We start from the raw sequence: 20,940 nt of genomic DNA, 5'->3' as shown, positions 1-20,940 counted from the left end.
TTTTTCCCTTTTAGGCTCCCCCCGAAATGGAATAAGGGGATTGGGGAATGGACAGATGGGGCTTTTAACAAAAGAATTTTTCACCCGTTAGGGTTAGGGGAAAATAAGATTCATAGGGGATTGCCCCAATGGCAAAAGGCATGGAAAACCGTTAACCCCCCCAACCTGGGTATTTCATTTCATTGGAAGAGGGTAAATTTTTTTACAAATTTCTTCAGACCCTGTAATGGATTCATCTATTACAATAACTGAAGCCCAATTTAAAAAATGTTAACTTAAAAAGACTAGAACATGTACCAGTAGAGTAAATATTGATACTGACCAAAGAGGTTTCTCAACAGTCGAATTGATTTCTCCATCTGGTATGGTGTCTAAGTTAGGCGTTGAACGTAGATTAGATGTTTCTTCGGACGGGTTCAAAGATTGGACATTTATGTCTGTGGCACACTGGGGGGAATCTGGTGTAGGTGAATGGAAGTTACAATTAAGGCCTACAAGGGATGGTAATACAGTCACATTGAAAGACTGGAGATTAAAGTTTTTTGGTGAAAGCATAGATAAATCGAAGGCTGTTAAATTTATTTATGGCAACGATAAAGAACCAGAATCTACCACTGAAAACAAAGCTAGTCCAACAATTTCTTCAACTGTTGAATCTGAAATTGTGACATCAACGAGTAACAAAATCAGTGAAACCAGTTCTACTAACGCACCAGTATCGACATCGTTAGTTGAAACTACTACTGCTGAAGAAGTATCTACGTCGTCGTCTGTGGTTCCAAGTGAAACGTCTACGACGATTAGTGCTCAACCTACTGAGGATACCACAATGAGTGCTGAAGTACATGACGATGTTAATACGCCAAATAGGATCGATAATCCAAAGAGTGCTATGCATTACCTGCTAACAATTTTTACTTTTGGTTCCATATTGTTGGTATTATATTTCATATTTTTCCAAAAATCAAGAAGAAGAATCAGAAGATCAAGAGCTGAGACTTATGAATTCGATATTATCGACAGCGATTCTGACTACGATGAAACCTTTGATTCTAACATTGTCAATGATCACACATTAAATGAAGATAATATTGATGATTTTGAATTCGATCTTTCGGATGAAGATAGAGTACCACTAAATCCGCCAGAAAATTCCATCGATGATGTATTATCTGATACACCAGATCCAACAACTAAAGCAGATGATAAATCTTAAAAATAAGATAAACTTAATAATATTTAAAAAGAAGGCATTATTCCATTTATAAATAACACATAACCCCTACAACAACAATAATAATAATAGGTAAACTACTCACGTATTTATTTTTTTTTCTTTTTTTTTTTTAATTCTCTCTTTATGTTATTTCTCTTGAATCATCAAATACTCGATAAGTGTATTAAGTTTAACAAACAGAGCCCTATATTTTATACCAATTCTTATCTCTACATTCATTGAGGACCAATTCGTGTTCTATTTCCTCTTTAACTCAACTTTTTCAATTCAATTATCTTCTCAAGATCTGTACACCCACGTAGATATATCTAATAAGTATACATAAAATCACAAGCAAGAAATTAATATCCAACTTGTAGTGTTATTTACCTGAATAATTTATCAAATCATGCCTTGTAACTCAATGGTATACTCTATATGACACATTTCCTTAAATAACTGTAACACTCCTTTATTTCGTTATGGTTAAATAGCAAAAAATGAAACTGAGCTACATCCGATAAATGAAACGGTATAAAGCAAGATGATTAAAAATGATTAAAACTTAGATATTCAAAGATTCCTGTAGTTTGTTGTTGATGTTCACGTTATAGGTACCTGAAATAAATATATATTGCCAAGTTCTGTGTTGGTGATGAATAGACGAATTTTTTTAATATGTGCCTGTCTGCTTACACTAGGATGTTTTGCTAAGGGTGATGAAATGTCACATATGGCAGGTATGGATAATTTGGATGATTATACCAGACCTGATATAGTTAATGCAGGATCTAGAACCTTCCATTGGTTGTCTACGGTTTTATTTTTATTGTTAGTTCCATCTTTGGCTGCTTGCTTTTCATTTGCTAATAAGGTTAATTCATCAGTATTCTTGCAAACTATCAGTGGTATTTATGCAATTTTTGAAGCATTATTGTTTAGATTTGCTGATAATGATGGTGTTGAAAATAGAGTATCAAGAGGTACTGCATGGACTATCTTGATTTTACTATGGAGTTCTGTTTTCTTTGGATGTCTTCATAGCGGTACTGGTGTATTATTAAAGAATAAGAAATTGCAAACTTTTGTTTCAAAAACTGGTGAAACTAAGATAAAATATCTACATAGTGGATTATCATTCTTAGTAGTTGTTAATGGTTGGGTTAAGGTCTGCCTGGCTCCTGTAGCTTTATTTGGTTTCTGTAGAGAATCACATACTGGTCAATGTATCGCTCATGGTGTTATGGGTTCTGCATTTGTATTGTATGGTTTTATTTATGCCATGGTACTTGTCATTCCATGGATTAGAAACAATAAAGGTCCATATTCTCAAGATTACATTGATAGTTGGATTATGTGTATCTGGGGTATTGTTAACACTTTCACCGAACACAGATGGGGACGTGAAGGTTGGAATCATGGTGATTACCAACACACCGCAATGGGTATCATTTGGTGGGCAGGTGGTATCCTTGGTATTTTTTTATCAAGAGGTGGTAGAAGAACATTTGTTCCAAGTTTATTAATCATCTTTACAGGTTGGGCAATGTCAGAACATACCCAACATTTAATTATCAGCACAAAAGTTCATTATCTATTCGGTTTAGTTTTAATGGCAGGTGGTAGTTTACGTATAGTTGAAATTTCATTCCTCTTAAAAGATCAAAGGACATTAGAGACAATCCATTCGTTCCAATACTTACCTCCTTTCTGTCTAGTTTGCGCCGGTGTGTTGTTCATGGGTGCTAACGAAGAACAATTAATCCTAGTATTAAGATTACATGCAGACCACAGTGCCTACAGTCTAGTAGCAATAGCTGGTGCCTTTATGGTATACTTTTGGATGTTATCCTGCCTAAGCTTCTATTTGAGACTGGTCGAGACTCAAAACAAAGGTTTCTTGTCAAGTTACGAACCTGAGGAAGATGTTAATTATGATATCAACAGTCCAGATTTTGAATTATCCGATAATTTATCGGAAGAAACATAAGAAATCACTCAATTAGAATAAATTCACCTATGTATATATCAATTTACCTTTAAAAATTCTTAGATAATTAAAAATAACATACTTCTACTACTTACTGTCTCTGATCTTCTTACTACTTAATATTTAAAATATCCACACTATTAATTTTTTTTTCGTTCTAGGCTAAAGAAAGAAGTTTTAAAATTAAAAAAACCTTTAAATTGAAACTTTCAATATAAAAAGTAAATGAAGAAATAGCTGAGAATTGGCAAGTATAAGGAGTATTGAGTACTATTGAACGTCGATTTGGTCCTAATTGTTAGTTTAATTTTAGGTTTCTCTTTTTTTCAGTGTAAAAGGTTTAGAATTGGTGAGGTTACGTTGATTTGGTAGGGATCTTGCACGATTCAATATAATTAACAAACAGCGTAAAGATAAAATATAGACGTAGATATAAGTACTATAATTGGAAGGGACAATGGCTGCTACGGGTGAGAATTTAGTTTCTTGGTCAAAAACTGGCTTAATTGCTTATGCTGATAGTACTTCTCAAGACGGTAATTTATGTATTACATTTCTGGAGACTATTAATGGTACTAATTGGAGATTTCACCCTCCTAAGAGATATATAATACATCCTCATTTACATGAATCCCCCAGCTCAGAGACACCTGGCAATGTTAACGGTAGTAATAAAAGGAATTCTATAGGTCCAGTTGGTACACCAAATGTAGGAATTCCTAATGTTTCCAAGACAACAAATTATTTCTTTTACGATATTAAATCAGTCTACTGGAACAATTGGTTTAATTTACCAGGTGATATGTTAGCCGTTTGTGATGAATTAGGTAATATGACAATGCTTATATTGGGACAAAGCCCAAATGGACCTGTGACGATGGATAAATTAACAATGTTATTTCAAGATAACGTATATAAGATCCATAACAAATTGATACAATTGGATGAATCTGTAAATAGTGTACTCAAGATTGAAAAAAAGAGAACTAAAAAAGAATATCAAACAGCTATTTCTGATTTTTTTTGGTTAAGTTCTTCAAAAGCCGTCATTTCTTCACAATTTTGTGTTCTAGATAGTACTATTAACACATATAGAAATAAAGTGCAACAAATTCCTCCATATGGTGTATTTCATCCACCTTTTATGAAATATGCATGTTTGGCAATTCGTAAAAATGGTCAAATTGATTTTTGGTATCAATTTTCTAATTCAAAAAATCATAAGAAGATAACATTACAATTGAATAACATACAAAAAAATCAATCAAAAGAACTGGATTGGCTAGAATTTTCCAAGATTACTCCTATTAATGAAGAACAATATTTATTACTATCTTGCTACTCTAAAATTGCAAACAGATTGTCTTTTCATAAATTGCATGTTAACTGGAATGTTAATACCACTAATCACAACCAACTAAACGATCCATCTTTGACCATTTCACATATTTATGAAATTAATTTAGATAGAGTTGATGAAGAGGGAAAGGTACTTGAATTTGTAAACCTTCAAGTTTTATCCAAATCACCTGTTGAAAAGGACACAGCACCTGAAATACTATTGATATACAATGTTGCTGGTACTAATAGTTCTGTTGTGAAAAGATATAGATTGAACCCAATAAAACTGGATCCAAATTATCTGTTAGTTCTTAATCCAGAATTAACAAGTTTAGGTGAGAAAGCTCTGAATCCACCTCAAAGATACACTCTAAAGTTTTCTGGAGATTTATTATTTAATCAAAGAATTCGTCAAGTATCTACCGAAATAATTGATGGGTTTATTACGTTTTACCTGCAGGATGGATCAATTCAGACTTATAATCAAAGTGATTGGAGTCTTGAAAATGAAAGATTACAAAATCAAAATAGACAAGGTAAATTTAGAGATATATTAACTTCAGTACTAAGTGCGGGATTCACTTTCCCTAAGTTACCCACATGGAGCATTGTAGAATGGGCAACAGTTTCTCCAGCAATGACTGGTGTCATAGTAAAGTTAGTTGGAAAAGATGAACCAAAATTTTTAACAGTCTATCAAACTGACAGTTCCAATGAAAAGAATGATTCAGTTAATAGTACATCATTCGCTTTTGGGTTTGTTGCCGGGATCCATAGACAATTGTCAGCAGAAGATCTGTCAATTGCATGTAAGACACACTTAATGAACATTTCCAAAGATAATCCCGAAAGGGGAAAATCTTTTATCACTTCATTAATATCGTGTATTTATTCATTCTTTAATATCACTCCAGATGCTCCAACTGAGATTTTAGACAAAATGATATCCAGTAGACCTGTACAAAAAGCTATGTTATTACAGTTGGAATTGGGAAGTAGCTTTAAAAATGAAAATATATATGAGATGGCCCGTGTCGTAATGAGTTTAAGAAACGTATATTTTGCATTAAATGGTGTTGCACGTAATTTACAGTTTGCAATCGAACAATTAAGTGGATCTAATGCAGCTCAATTGACTAATGGAAAGCTTTTTCAAACTGCTTTTACAAAACAAGATCTCGTGCATTCATTAATTCCAATTGCTAAGTGGATCGTAAAATTTGTTACATGTCTTGTACAAGATTTGCTGATTTTAATCAACAATCCTGGAATAAATGATAGTAAGCTGGTCTATGGTGTTTTAGGGGCAAGAATTCCTCGAGCTTTAATCTTATCGATATTAACTGAAATAAAACGAGTTACACAATTGATAACGAAATTTCCAGAAAACACATTCCCAGTTCTTAACGAATCATCTGCTTTTTTAAAAATGATTTTAAATGAATCTCCTGTTAGTTTTGAAAGATTCGAAACTTTTATGATAGATATCAATAATAAATTTTCATCTCTAAATGAACAGGAACCATCCACAAAACGTGAACCGTCATTGTTGGTCAAAGCAGAAATACCTCCAGAGTACACAAAAATATGTGACTTTATATTAACATGTACAAAAAGTACTATTTTATCTCATATTGATCCAGCATTTGTATATTTCACAGATACTAGCGGTTTAGGAATATCTAAAGAAGAATTATTTGACAATTCAATAATTGAAATACTCCAGCCTTTAGAAGAGGGTTTAGTGGTAGATTCATCGAGACTTCCAGAACATTTCAAGGGCTCAAAATCATTTTCTAAATTAAATTGTGATGGTATATCTTATGATACTTTTACAAAAGAAGAATTAAATAATGGTACATTAAAAAGATGTTGCAGATGTGGTTGTATTACCAGAGCAGGTTATGCAATTTCCGGTGATAAAACTATTATCCCAACATCAATTCAAACTAAAAGATGGCCAACTATGTATGCAAGAGTTTGTATATGTTCTGGTTACCTATATGAATTAGAGAATTAGGTTATACTAGAAGCATATAATAAGGAATTATTCTGCCATTAGATGGGTATTTACATACAAAGTCAGCATACGATTTTGGTTAAAAATAGATATACTTTAGATAGAAATAACAAGTGTAATAAATTTTAAAATTTTGGACATATCAATTAATTAATTCATTATATATAATTCTATAAAATCTTGGAGAAATTAATTTGTCCACCACATATAGGGACGAGATACACTAATCGTCATTATTGAAAATTATATTGGACCCTTCATAAGAACATAGTGAACATCTCATGTTAAGATATAGATCAGTTCAAAATACACATTATGTTAAAAATTACATCATGTTAAAAATTACATCAATTTTCGAAATTTTCGAACCTGACGCGTTGATATGTATACCTAATTAGGAAAAAATATGAAAAATTGCTGTTAACAGTAGAAGGATATTTCAAAAATGTATCTTAACAATTAAGTATCCTAAGATTTGTGGGCCTTAGTGATATCTTTATTTAGACATTTTGGAGTGAATCTAAGCTTCAATAAACAATTTTTATTGATTAGTATTAATTAATTTAATATTTGATTAAGTGTAAAAAAATTAGATAGCTAAAAAGAATATTGCTGTCATTAGAGCTAAGGTTATTCATTTAGACTTAATTAGAAGAGAGGTTGTCAATTTTTTTACTAAATAATAGTTGATACGTTATAATATGAATGGATTCGGTGAAGAAGCACAAGATGTGTGGAATTCATCCTTCTATTCTTCAAATTCGATTGATACTGTTGAACATGCTAAGAATTTTAGAAATTCTTTAATTTTAGAAGAACTTCCAAATGATATCAACGAACTCATTAGAGATGACGATGATAGTATACAAGAAATTTCACAAAATGATGCTATAGTTGAAGATGAGAATAATGAAACAATGACAATTAATATGACAACCTCACCATCTTTAAGTGCTTTAGCTGGTATATTAAATGAAAAATCTAAACAAGCTGATAGGAGGATGAGATCAAGTATGATTGTTAGCAATTCTATTGAAGAAGCCCTTAACGAAGAAGCTGAAGAGGATGAAAACACAGTGAATGTTTTATCAAAGGAGCCAACTTCAATTAAAATAAACTCTGGAATTCAAGAATCTCAGCAAACAAAAGAACAATTAGCAGTTATTGGTAAACCTGTGATATTCAATAAACATATCTTAAACACACAGGCATCAGACTCTCCTAATTTAATAGATATTTATGATTCAAATAAGAAATTTCCATTAAGTACATATAGTGTTTCATCAGTGACAGAGCAGCCAGATTTTTTAAGTTCACCAAATCCTGCTATTCAGAATAAAAATCAATCCATAATTGGATCTATGAACTTAATGAACACAGGAAAACTTATAGAAAGGGAAAAAATCAATGAAGTTCCAAGTTCTGAAGTTGAACATTCTGAATTTTCTCAAAGCAGTATGGATGATAAGCTTGCCAAAAAAAATGTAATCGCAACGAGTAATTCAAGACAGCCCCAGGATCCAGAACAACCAAATAAGAGACAAATGGACCAACAGATGAAGCAAAATCAAGAACCCAAACCTGAGTTACAGCAACAAAAATCAAAACCACGCTCAATTTCAACTCAAAGCATTTCCTCAGAGAGGTCGATGAGAAGTCAGGGAACCCAGAGCTCTAAAAGAAAGAGCATTTTCTCATTTTTGAAGAGAAAAACTAGTAGACAAGATCAGGATGTTAACGATGGATTGCCAACTTCAACCACTTTTTCAGTAGGTTCTACAAAGTCAAGAATGGAACCGACGTTACTGACAACTAAATCACAGAGTAGTAGTAGCATCTTTAGTAGTTTCAGAAAGAATAAAGATCCAAAACCTACTCAAAGAGTAATATTGAATAAAAAGGATAGTAGTTCCATCAATACAGATAACTCTGTTCGATTAAAAGAGAGCAATAAAATATCACAAAGGAAGCCTACCCCTCTAGGACTTGAAAGAAGAATCATAGAGAATCCTGTGGATAGTCATGTTGAAGGGAAGAAGGAGATTCATACAATTGTGACATCAGATGAAGATAGTGTGGAAGAAGGCTATTCTAGTGAGGAGAATGATTCATTAGAAGAGAAAGAGAAGATATATCAAAACAATTTAAATACAGGTGTTTCACTATTTCCTAAATCTCTGGATTCGCATGAGGTAGAGTCTATTGTATCACTAGAACGTAATCGTTCAATTAAATCAAATAGTAAAAAATCACATACCCATAGGAGATCATTGAGTGAAGCATTATCCATCAACGCTCAAAACGAGGGTATGTTCATTAGCGACGCCACATCAGTTGTTCTATCAACACCAGATTTAACGAAATCACCAGCAAGCAGTATTTTACGTAATGGAAGATTCTCAACAGGCGATGCATCTCCAAATCTCCTCAATTTTGATGACGATTTTAGTGAGAATGGGATGACATCAGGTAGTTCACAATTAATTAATCCAATAGAGAGCAATTTTTCATTAGGATCTATTCAAGAGCATTTGGATAGTTTAACAATCGACTCAGATAATGAACGCATTGATTATGAAAGTCAGAAGGAGGTCAAATTAGGAGAGCCGATTGCAGATGATGAGCTAATGTCTGATATAATGGAGTTTGCTAATATTATCGATTTTGGTGAAAATATTAATTTTGATTTGGATCTAGATGTAGAAAATAAAGAACCAATTGGTAATAATGTCGTAGAGGACATTGAAGTAGTAGAAAATGCTGAGAAAAATCAACCTGTTATAACGATTGAAGATAATGGTGAAATAATAGACGAATCGTTAAAAACCAGCACAATTGGAAAGAGCCAATTAGATAATTATCAATATAGTAGCACTGTCGATATTAGTGATAGTGAAGATGTCTTTGAAAACGAAGATTTTAACAATATCACTTCTAATGGGAAAGTAAATGCATATCTACCAGAAGCTCAAAATAATAGACCAATCTCAATGTCGTTCAGAGGATTAAACGCCCCATCATTTAACATCCCATCTTATTCTGCTATCGAAGGTAACAAATCACCAACTATTTCTGTAGTAACTCCAATAACAGATCATTCCAATAAACCAAGATGTAGGTTGCAATTTTCTTCAAAAATTATTTTATATGAGACCTACAGTGAAGAAGAGTACGACAGACACCCAGATTTGGCAGCATGCAATCAATTGACACCTCAACTGGCTCAAATGATCAAGATTGAATTAAATGAATTGAAAAGTGAAATGGACGTTCATGAAGATTCAAGATGCTATACACATTTTTATTAAATGGATTTGTTTTCAATTCCAATTATAATTGATATTAAATCTTTTACCATTTACAAAAAGATTATTCAATTAATTAATAAATCCATCAGTACATTGATATAGTAAATAATTTAAGTCTCCAGCATTCCTAATAGGTATAAGATAAAGAAATTTTTTAAAAGAGACAGACACAAGCAATCACACCAATAAAAGTAATTCCAATCTTTTCTTATATATTATTAGATCAATATTTAAATCTCGAAGTATGTAATATGAAGTTATATTATTCATTTTATACAATCATTTAATGCCAGACAATATTTTCTGTCATTTGGCTTATATCTCTATTATCATATTTAAAGGCCTTACTTAATATGGAAAGTGGTGAAAAATTTAGTATATAAAAATTGATGAGATGAAGAAGTATTTGACTTGAATAATGAATGTTGAAGTAATATATACCATAAATTACTGTTATATTTATAGTTGGGGAGGGCTACAAGGTATTGTATTTAGTATTGGTTTCAATTTCATTAGTTATATTAGCAAATCATGAAGATAGCCGTTGATATACCAGAATTTGTAGTTCCTGGTCAATTAATAGCACCAGAGTTTATATTGGAAGATGATGAAAACAAAGAAAGTGTTTACAAGTTCATATGTGGCCCAGGTGCTATGTTAGTTGAACATAAAGTTGGTAGTACTACTATTAATGCAATTACAGCGTCTTTGCTTGGTAAAGTTAAAATTGAGCAAGATGTTAAAATTGAAGAACACTTCCAAAATGATGATAACCAAGAAGAAAGTAAAGATAAAGAAATGAATGGTAGACAAACTAAGTTCGTTAGAATTTCTGTGATTCATAATTATAAAGATGTAGAAACCAAGCAAGTAGATAACGAATTTGCCAATAATTTACCAAAAGAAGGTGATATTGTACTTGCTAAAGTAACAAGAATATCGTTACAGAGGGCTAACTTGGAAATATTAGCTGTTGAGAATCAACCTGTACCAATCGATAGTGGTGTTGGAAGCAATGGACATGGGGTAGTGGCAGCAGGTGGTGGTTCTGGTTCATCAAAGTTTTCCGTTGCCCAAACTTCATCTGATTTTGGTGAACCTTTTAGAGGAATTCTAAGATCACAAGATGTTAGAGCAACTGAAAGAGATCGTGTTAAATTAATAGAAAATTTTAAGCCAGGAGATATAATAAGAGCACAAGTTCTATCCTTAGGTGATGGTACAAATTATTATTTAACGACAGCTCGTAATGATTTAGGTGTAGTGTTTGCTAAGAGTGATAATGGTGCAGGAAATTTGATGTACGCTTTAGATTGGCAGACAATGGTAGCTCCAAACACAGGTATTACAGAAAAGCGTAAATGTGCCAAGCCATTCGATGTAGGTAATTCATAAGAGTATAGATAATTGAAATATTAATAATTAATATAGCATGGTGTACAGTATACAATTTAAAAAGTTAACTTTTTTACCTAAAAATGAGAAATATACATATATTTATAAATACATATATACACATATATGTAACTTCATATAGGATAAAAATCTATCAGAGAAGTTTGTAATTTACATTTAAAATGGAAGGGATTAATTTTAGTGATTTATTAATGACATTTTAGTTACATGATATAATTGGAATGATTAAATGACTATGTTATATTATTATACTGATTCTACAGGGCGTGATAATGTATCGTTGGTACCTCTTAAATCTAATTCACTTAAACCAACAACACCACCGAATTTTTGGAATCTTGCCAAATAATGTGATCTTTTTTCCTTTGCCATTTTATTCATAGTAGGCCAATAGACCTTATGCTTATAATTGAAATCCAGATAGCCACCGTTGAATTTATCTAATTGATCTAATGGAACATAGTTTGGGAATGGTTCATCGAACACCAATTTCTCACGAGTCATTGAATCGATGAAAGGATGGATAAGTTTTAAGAAAGTCCAAGCTATCCATGGAATATTTGTGACCAAGGCTTTACCTAATCTTTCAGGATAATGAGTTTGTAAAATATGTAAAACTTCTTTACCAATACCAATTGGTGGGATAGTACTATTACCTGCTACTTTTGGAACATCAGGGTATTCTTTAAAATCAATCAATAAAGCCAAAGAATCTTGACCATCAGGCATGAAATCAATAACTCTTTCTAACATATAAACCAAATGTTCGACTTGTCTATGGGAAGTCTTGGTATTCTGTCTACCTGCTTTCAAATACAAGATTGGTCTTGCATTATTTTCGTAACCTAAGATGACTTGTTTACCACTTTCATTTTCCATACCAATTGAATCCATTGTAACTTTATCACCATTTTCTCCACCTAGATGGCTAATACCAAATTCTCTTCTCCAAGCTAAAGACAATGTAATTCTTTCTATAGCATCTTTTAAGACCCATTTAGTAGCTCTCAAATATCTTAATAAACATTCTCTTGATAGCCAAGCTTTTTCATATTCAGTTAATGGTGCAAAATCTTTTTCAGAAGGATTCTTTTCGACACTTGGTACTTTTAAATTAGGCTGACTAAAATGCTTTAAAACTTTTAAATATTTTTCCTTCTGTTCACTAGTCAATTCTTTTGGTTTTGGAGGTTGGATACCACTTGGCACATTTTCAATTGGTATATCAATTTTAATTAACTTTGAATCATCGAATTTCTCAACTTTTTTCTTACCACGTAAACTTTTGAACATTTCTTCTTTAGATCAATAGTAGTTTTATCTATAACTTATACTGTTATCTGTAATTAACGATAGATAGTGCAATTTGATACAAGACGTTGAATTAGAAACCCAGATAAATATAAAATGCTCAGAAAGAAAGAGAAGCACTGATAAACCAATTTATATATATATACAGATAAAATATTAGTCTAATAAATAGATATAGCAAGTAATCGAAAATATTAAAGCTTATGTTATATATAAAAACCTCTTGCAACGAATGAACTAGTTCGAACAGTGAAGACCAATAGGTGAAAAAGAAAGGAAAAAAAATTACTACTATTATACCTGCTATTATATGCTAACTATTATTATAATAGGAATAATAGCATAATAGCAAAATACCAAGACAAATTGAAGAGAAGGATAGATCAACTAAAACTGGATCAGATGGAAAATTCGTCAAGTTGAATAAATGAAATGGATGAACAATATTGAAAACGTCCATTAGAACAAAGGAATAAAAGACAAGAGAGAGTGTGTATGAGCAGGCAAGAAAATAAATAATTCCAAAAAAATATAAATAAAACACCACATTATTACCATCCATTTACAAGAAGTACAAGATATTTTACATCAAGGTAGCCTTATTGTTTTACGCGTTTGTCAAAGTAAGCAATGAGGACACCAACTATCAAATATCTTTAAGTTAATCAATCACTTACTCTCTATAGTTTAATGAAATGGAAATACCATTTGTACAATTACTAATGAGTTTCCCAAAAGAATGAGAAACTATCGCATTGTCAATAGCTGACTACAAGAGATGAAACTTAACTACAAAGAGAGGTTCACTCTTGTTTAAAAGAGAGCTAACACTCTTTTGCACATAGATCTCGATAAAGGTATGTACATATATATATTCCTTCCTGCTGATTTTTATTAATCTTTATTTTTTTACCAATACTCAATTTCCATCAAGTTCCGGGACTTGGACCTCTTGTTCAGTTCGTGTAATCAATAAATTTCATAAATTTCATTAATATGAAATCTTTCCTGCCTGTTCCAGTTCCGTAAATGATTGCTTGATAAAAGTGAAAAAGGTTAACTCAGTGCAACGTCTATCATGGATATATCATGGGATTACCAATCTTTCCCACTAATTTATAACCGAGGATTGAACAAAATGCACGGAAAGACAAATGTGTTGTATATATATTTTGTAGTAACAAGTAATGTATTCATTGCCTGAAATGAAGCGATTTATCTCTCTTTCCAGATGTGTTCAGTTTGTTCGACCAAGGACCGGATTTCCATATTCGGGTCGAGAAACTGAAAGTGCGAAAATTAATTACACAAAAGATAAATTTTAAAAATGTTTTCTTTTCGGTTTTTTGTGTAACATCAATTAAGAGCGGAGCGTTAGAGTTGATGGAAAAAGAAACAAAAAAGAAGGTTTATATATGTGTGAGATACAGAGATCGGGCGGTCTCAAAGCGCGTTTAGGCTGCTTCAGTTTCTTTCAGCTTCGCGGCTTCCCATTTCTTTTTTTGTGTTTTTTTCTTTCCTTCTCTCTCTCTTGACTTTTGTTTTTGTGGATAATAAAAGACGCGCACGGAATGTTGAGCTCTCAAAGGAAGCTCGTCTCTTTTTGCTGCTTCCATTGGCGGTAAAGTACAATAAGTTTTCGTTTTTATTTTATTTTTTTCAATTTTGATATGAGGAATTGCGCAGGACCTGTCCATGTGAACATCCCCTTTTTCCAGCTTCTTTAAGTAACATTATACGTAGCATTCTAATGATTCCTTTCTTTTTTGTGAGTGGGATCATCCGAACAAGAAATGGATTTCTTCTTCTTCTGCAAAGAAGTATTCGTAGAGGCACAAGAATTATGACAAAACGCGTAAACTTTTACATCAAATTTGAAGAGTATAAAGACACCAGAATTTGATAAATATACAGTAATAGTGTGATTTCTTGGGTTATTTTTTTTGTCCTTCCGTAGTTCCGCGGAAATTTCTTTATTATATATTCTCTCTGGTTCTGTTGTTCTACAATATGTAAAGAACAAGAAATTAATTAGGACAAATTATCAATGGATATTAGAATTCTCCCAAATCTTGACGGAAATAAGATACTGACGAATAATTATGACAAATGTGTCAAAAGGTATGTATGTATATTAAAAACGATATATTAATCTGGCTACATTTTCACCTCGATTTCATAACGTTCTTGATCTAACATTGCTGTATCTTAACTTGTCTATATTTATGAAGAGTGTGTTCGGTACTTAAACGACAAAATATTCAGAAAAGAAAAAAGAGTATATATATATATATATAAATTTGATAGGAAGAGGGGGAGGGGAGGACTGAAAATAAGAAAAAATAACAATTATGGATAATCACTCTATTCTTTTTTTCCTCTCGTGACGTAAACCTGTCTTACTCTTTTTAACAACAGCGAACACCGGTTCGCTAATACCTTTATTACCTTGAATACCAAGACCTTCACCTTCACTCCAACCAAGTCTTTCTAATAGAATTCTACCAATGTTATTTCTATCAATGACTGGAGCATCTTGACCAACTACTTCACCTTCTTTAACGTGGAATTTACCCTTTGGTAATTTAACCCTTTCTGTCCTTTGATATTCATTTCTTGGCTTGCTGACATCGTGCCTCATAAAGATAGGACGTTGACGCGTCAGATTATCAATGATATTATAATTCGGTTCATTATATCGTGTGGCCTTTACTTTTTGAACAAAGATATGTGTTTGATTACCACGGCCCCTTTTATTAGTCTTCATGAAATAAAATTTAGCAAACTTTGTAATTGTTTTATTACCATGTGGATCCAAAGGTGGGAATACAAGAGCTTCCTTATCAGATCTCCTAATAAACAGCTCAAATTCTTCCTTAATATTTAACACATGTAAACCATAAGGATATTTTTTGAATAAGTCATCTGATTTCTCATTCTCTTGATCAATAAAATCTTCTTTCGTTCTTCTTTTCTTCGCTTTATTATCTAGTCTGGTACTGAATTTATCTTGTAGTTCACTAGCAATAACACCATCCAATTGCATATCTTCCTGAACCAAAAGCTTTTTCTTCTTACCTTTACCCACAGTTTGTAATGATTTTGTTTCGAATTCAAAGTTTCTGTCCTTCTCTAACTTTGTAGCATATGAAATCAAGTCTTCAATCCCTTCTCTCATATCATCACCAATTTCGCTATCATTGTCACTTTCTTCCTCACTGGTATCTGAGAAATGTATATCTGAATAAGTAGGCTCTGGTGGCTCCTCCTTCGGTATAAGCGAATCTCTAATAAATGTTAAATATGCATTAAGTCTATGTTCTGGTAAGCCGAGATCATTTAAAATTAAATCCAGAAATGTTTCCTGGTCAATCCATTTAGATTCGTAATGCCCAAATAATCTATAACATTTTAAGAAGTACGAGTTTTCAGAAAACCCAATTCTTATATTTGTCACAGAAACTTCAGAAGTGTTTATAACGAAATCTTCTTCTAAAAATCCAAATTCAGGATCTTTACTTTCTTGTTCTTCATTATTGTCAGGAGAGTTATCCCTTGAGATATCACTGCTATTCTTTAAATTTTCAGACGATATTGATAGTTTTTCTATATCAGCAGAAATAGCCTTGCTAGTTGTTTGTTGCTCGTACTTGTAACTAAAATCAGATTGAAAATCTTCTTCTTCGTCTTCATAGTCATCTTCATCGTCATCTTCATCTGACACTTGAATATTCTTCATAACTTGTGATATATATCCGCTGAATGGATGATAATTTTTCTTGACGTTGGATACAAAAACTCCGTCATCAGAAGCATCATGTGCTAGATTAATTTCTACTTTACCGACTGTGAGAATGTCATTAAATTCTAAGTTTGTCTTTTGAGGTTTCTTTACAGTTGAATCTTCACTTATGGAAACCGATGGAACAGTCGGTAGTGTATCTTCATTATAGCCTTCTTCATCGATAAAGAATAGATCTTTATCGTCGACTTCTTCCGATTCAGCGTCTTCCGAGTCAACTTCTTCAGGTTCAACTTCTTCCTCTTCAACTTCTTCAGGTTCAACTTCTTCCTCTTCAACTTCCTCTCGTTCGATTTCTGGCAATACCTCTTCCTCCTCCTCTATTTCTTCCTCGGTCCCAGATTCGAAATCTTCTCTTGCAGATTCGGCATCACCTTGGGATAGCTCTTCATCCTGAGACTCTTGCTCTAAATTCTTTGATCTCAGTTTAATTATCAAATCATGAGACGGGTCATAAACATCTTTTGCCTTTATAAATTGAACCGGCCTTGCCCTAAAGGAAGATGATCTCGGAGTATCCTCTCTCTTATGACCTGGCCTCAACCCACCCATTTTCATGGATTCCATATTTTCACTCTTACCAAAATAATAATCTTCGATATCATCTGGTGAATAATAAACCCTTCTCCCTCTAGGAACATCGATATCAGCAAAATTGAAATTCCCTAAATCACCATCACCAAATGGAATCGAAGAATTTCTCCAATTGTCATCATTGCTAGATCTACCAAACCCACCTCTACCTGCACCTCTGCTTCTACTTCCACCCCTGCCTCGACCTCTACTTCCACCTCGACCTCTTCCTCGACCTCTACTTCCACCTCTTCCTCGACCTTCAAAATGCTTATGTCTCTTGGCCATATTTACCAAATTTTTTTAAAACCTTTGGCAAACCAAACCAAAAAAAAACTTAGATAGATGAATCTGTATCAAACTGACCACTCTGATCCAACTCAATACCTTCAACTCCCTCCAAAATCAACTATTTCAACAACCATATCTTATATTAATATGTTGTATTTTTTCACTTTGCGATGGCCTCTCATTATCCTCAACATTCGCTTACTTCTCGCTATTAAGGCCTTTAATTTGTAAAATGGATATTTTAAAAATCGTATATCAAAAGGCTCATCCCATAAAAAGGTTTAAAAGGACACAATAAAAGGGGAATTATAGGTAAAGAATAAGTTAAATCTAGGTGATAAAGTTTGTGAATTAGTTCAACAATTGTGTGGATTTGTTGTTCATCTAGAGTTTTATATTTGGAGGTTGTCCTTTTTTTGGGTTTTTTTTTGGTTTGGTTCAGTTTATAGAATTTGGTTAAGAATAAGAATAGGATGGAGCTTTCTCAGAAGGAAATTGGGTTAGATAGGTCCAAAGATGACAATGGTTTGAGTTCTAATGATTATGTGGTTCTTGGGATTCATTATCCTATTGATAGTGATGATGATAAAGTTGTCGAGTTGGCTAACAAGAGGTCTAATAGTGCTGGTGGGAGTATAGGTATGTTTCAGCAATTTTTCAATAAGGTTGAAGAGTTTGATTATCATCCTGGGTTTTTATCTGATGTGATTTCGAGGATTCATTTTACTTATAGGACCAAGTTTATACCGATTGCAAGATCCGATGATGGGCCGTCACCCTTAAGGATAAATTTTTTAATTGGTGACAATCCATTTAATGCTATTGAAAATGCTATTTATAACCCAAATTGTTTTAATACAGACATCGGATGGGGGTGTATGATTAGAACAGGTCAAAGTTTATTGGCCAATGCTATTCAAATAGCAATATTGGGTAGAGAATTTAGAGTTAATGACGGTGATGTAAACGAACAAGAGAGAAAAATCATTAGTTGGTTTATGGATACACCAGATGAACCTTTCTCTTTGCACAATTTCGTTAAGAAAGGTTGTGAATTGTCTTCGAAAAAACCAGGGGAATGGTTTGGTCCGGCTGCTACTTCAAGAAGTATACAAAGTCTTGTCGAACAGTTCCCTGATTGTGGAATTGATCGTTGTATCGTTTCTGTCTCTTCAGCAGATATATTCAAAGATGAAATTAATGATATTTTCAAAAATAAAAGATATAGTAATATATTGCTATTAATGGGTGTCAAATTGGGAGTTGACAAGGTAAACGAATATTATTTGAAAGATATTAGGAAAATATTGGAATCTAGATATAGTGTTGGAATCTCCGGAGGAAGACCTTCTTCGTCCCTGTATTTTTTTGGTTACCAAGATGACACTTTGTTATATTTTGATCCTCACAAGCCGCAGCCTTCAACTATTGAATCATTACTTGAAACTTGTCATACTGATAACTTTGATAAAATAAATATCTCAGACATGGATCCTTCAATGTTAATTGGTGTTTTATTGCAAGGTGAGGACGACTGGCAGTCATGGAGCAATGAAGTTTTTGATTCTAAAATTATCAACATTTTAAATAGTCGGAATGATGTTACAATAGCCGAAGATTCGATGAGCTTGGAAGAAACCTTAGAACCACCAGATAATGAATACGTGGATCTTGGACCAATGTCTCAGCAATTGAACGGCTCACCATAGTGCAAGAACTTCATGGTTTAATAAACAAATCAGAAGAAATATAGCAATGATTCGATTTCAATTTCAAATTTAGTCATTTTTTGGGGTACGTAAAAACCATCGAATGAAATCTCATTTGTTCGAAATTATATCATTTGAACTGCAACCTTTCGTTTATTAATGTCCAGAAGTGAACTTTGTTTACAAAACTATCTTCGTCTTCTGTCCAATTGCCTGAATTAGGGATTTTAATTGACAGTCTTCCACTTAAGGAAAGTATATCACAAAAACATATCAAAGAACTATTTTCCAACATCTTGCTTACTAGGGCAGCAAATCGGTAAGATCCGAAAGCAACCAGATCTGAATTTCTATATTCATCGAAGGGATACCAAAATTTACTTCTAAATTTAGGTTCAATTCGCCTTACTGTTTTTGATTTTTCCATACATCACGTTACTTACGGAGAAGTGATTTCCTATATCAGTTGTTTCCATAATTCAATTTTAGGAAATACGATACTCTTCTCGGTGCTCACCAAGATCTTGAACAAACAATCATTTACTACTTCAATTGAAATCTTCGAACCCCAATGTTTAATTCGATATTTTAAACTGATTCCTCTGTTTATCATATTCCTTCTTTAGGGAGCTAACGCTCCTTCAATGATCCGAAAAGCTCAGCCACCCTAATTATGGGATCATTTGAACGAAAACCTTCAATACATCATAGAATCAGCAACTTTAATTAATGATTGATGTAGTAACGCTCTCTCCCTTGAGAAGTTATTTTTGGAATGCTATCATTATTTTTACCCGCCAATATTTGCAATTAATTGTGCTATCCACAGAATATTCTGTACAACGTTCGTTTTTCGTCGTATTTTTTTTCTTTTTTTACTGCTCGAGACGTTTCTTTTTCCTCAGATTCTCCCGCAGAGAAAGGTTAGTTGCAATCGAATTAAAATTGATGAAACATCGTTTGAACGAAAAGTGAGTAGACCTTGTTAAAATTGTTTGCAGTGATTTGACTGCTGGAGAGTGGTTATATTTTCCCATTTACCACTACTTTTTAGACTGGGATTCTAACAAGGATTTTTGAAATTTTAATATCTCACAGATAGGGTCAAAACACTTTGTACAAGGTTTGCCGTATCGTGAACTTTTTGAATCAAGAGTGAGAAAGGAACTAGGGAGACAATTTAATTCCAGAATTGGTTTATTGAGAAATTGAGAGGAAAGAGTAGGAGTATTTGAGGGAGAGGGGAAGGTTGAAACAAAGTAAATGCATTTTTAACTGTAACTCATTCATTGTCTCAGATATGGAGTTATGGTTAAGAGTAAGCAGAGGGAGAGGAAGATTACGAGAGCTTCTCAATGATTTTAATAGGTACTAATAACAGGCATTAAAAACTTCGATACAGGGGAGTAATGAGGTTTAATTAGTACATTTAATGGAATTATTATTAATTTGAAGGATCCTAAAGTTATTATCTCTGACATATCCGTACTAGTTTTTGCAATTCTTCGGACTATCCTTACTGATATATTAAATCAAGGTTCGAATATCTAACCACTAGAATAGTTGGATCATTTATATTGATTTGATATTTTAATGGTTTATTAGACGTTTTGATTATATAATGATTCTACTAACTAGAGGTTTCTGAATAAAGTGAAGTCTATTAACTTAACCTTAATAGAATGGTTGCAAAAGTTCAAGGTTATTCATAGTGTAGCGAATATATTATATCCTGTTGAGATCAGTATAGATTTATTGCAATAACGGCTCAATAACACTTTACAATTATATCATATTACTTTGAATGAATCTATTTCTATAATTAGATACTTATTCGGTTTAAATTATAATCATAATAAATTCAATAGTTCTCATCGCTTTACAAATCATATAAATGGGTCATCTAATTCCATAGAGTTGCATTAATCAGTTTCATTTTTAATTCCTAATTCTAAAAAATAAA

At 32.6% G+C, this 20,940-nt stretch overlaps 8 protein-coding genes across 7 annotated transcripts, besides 2 other annotated features; 6 read left to right on the top strand and 2 right to left on the bottom strand.

Moving 5' to 3' along the window:
- Nucleotides 1–249: a sequence feature (this is one fragment of gene Kpol_1015p8, which is interrupted by a gap, the other fragment is Kpol_1015p8f1~correction of possible frameshift sequencing error~similar to Saccharomyces cerevisiae KEX2 (YNL238W); similar to AA sequence:UniProtKB:P13134).
- Nucleotides 1–1,216, top strand: part of KEX2 (kexin KEX2) — a gene marked incomplete at both ends in the record, with an annotated part of 2,738 nt that extends 1,522 nt beyond the window's left edge.
- Nucleotides 365–1,216: a sequence feature (this is one fragment of gene Kpol_1015p8, which is interrupted by a gap, the other fragment is Kpol_1015p8f1~correction of possible frameshift sequencing error~similar to Saccharomyces cerevisiae KEX2 (YNL238W); similar to AA sequence:UniProtKB:P13134).
- A 655-nt stretch (nt 1,217–1,871) lies between these two features.
- Nucleotides 1,872–3,206, top strand: YTP1 (Ytp1p; the record flags this gene model as incomplete). Its single annotated transcript, XM_001643226.1, has 1 exon — nt 1,872–3,206. The coding sequence occupies one exon, from the start codon at nt 1,872–1,874 to the stop codon at nt 3,204–3,206; it is 1,335 nt and encodes a 444-aa protein (XP_001643276.1).
- Nucleotides 3,207–3,663: 457 nt separating this feature from the next.
- Nucleotides 3,664–6,567, top strand: SIN4 (Sin4p; the record flags this gene model as incomplete). Its single annotated transcript, XM_001643225.1, has 1 exon — nt 3,664–6,567. The coding sequence occupies one exon, from the start codon at nt 3,664–3,666 to the stop codon at nt 6,565–6,567; it is 2,904 nt and encodes a 967-aa protein (XP_001643275.1).
- Nucleotides 6,568–7,268: 701 nt separating this feature from the next.
- Nucleotides 7,269–9,875, top strand: BNI4 (Bni4p; the record flags this gene model as incomplete). Its single annotated transcript, XM_001643224.1, has 1 exon — nt 7,269–9,875. One exon carries the CDS (start codon nt 7,269–7,271, stop codon nt 9,873–9,875), a length of 2,607 nt encoding a protein of 868 aa, XP_001643274.1.
- Nucleotides 9,876–10,406: 531 nt separating this feature from the next.
- Nucleotides 10,407–11,270, top strand: CSL4 (exosome non-catalytic core subunit CSL4; the record flags this gene model as incomplete). The annotated part of the gene is made up of 1 exon (XM_001643223.1): nt 10,407–11,270. One exon carries the CDS (start codon nt 10,407–10,409, stop codon nt 11,268–11,270), a length of 864 nt encoding a protein of 287 aa, XP_001643273.1.
- Nucleotides 11,271–11,537: 267 nt separating this feature from the next.
- PDR16 (phosphatidylinositol transporter) lies at nt 11,538–12,584 on the bottom strand (the record flags this gene model as incomplete). The annotated part of the gene is made up of 1 exon (XM_001643222.1): nt 11,538–12,584. The coding sequence occupies one exon, from the start codon at nt 12,582–12,584 to the stop codon at nt 11,538–11,540; it is 1,047 nt and encodes a 348-aa protein (XP_001643272.1).
- A 2,377-nt stretch (nt 12,585–14,961) lies between these two features.
- SQS1 (Sqs1p) lies at nt 14,962–17,265 on the bottom strand (the record flags this gene model as incomplete). Its single annotated transcript, XM_001643221.1, has 1 exon — nt 14,962–17,265. The coding sequence occupies one exon, from the start codon at nt 17,263–17,265 to the stop codon at nt 14,962–14,964; it is 2,304 nt and encodes a 767-aa protein (XP_001643271.1).
- Nucleotides 17,266–17,741: 476 nt separating this feature from the next.
- ATG4 (cysteine protease ATG4) lies at nt 17,742–18,977 on the top strand (the record flags this gene model as incomplete). Its single annotated transcript, XM_001643220.1, has 1 exon — nt 17,742–18,977. One exon carries the CDS (start codon nt 17,742–17,744, stop codon nt 18,975–18,977), a length of 1,236 nt encoding a protein of 411 aa, XP_001643270.1.
- Nucleotides 18,978–20,940: the final 1,963 nt, after the last annotated feature.

This window comes from Vanderwaltozyma polyspora, genomic scaffold (assembly GCF_000150035.1).
Source record: "Vanderwaltozyma polyspora DSM 70294 KpolScaffold1015 genomic scaffold, whole genome shotgun sequence".
Classification (NCBI taxonomy): domain Eukaryota; kingdom Fungi; phylum Ascomycota; class Saccharomycetes; order Saccharomycetales; family Saccharomycetaceae; genus Vanderwaltozyma; species Vanderwaltozyma polyspora.
The sequence above is the reverse complement of the archived record's forward strand: the minus strand, read 5'-3'. Positions and strand labels throughout refer to the sequence as shown.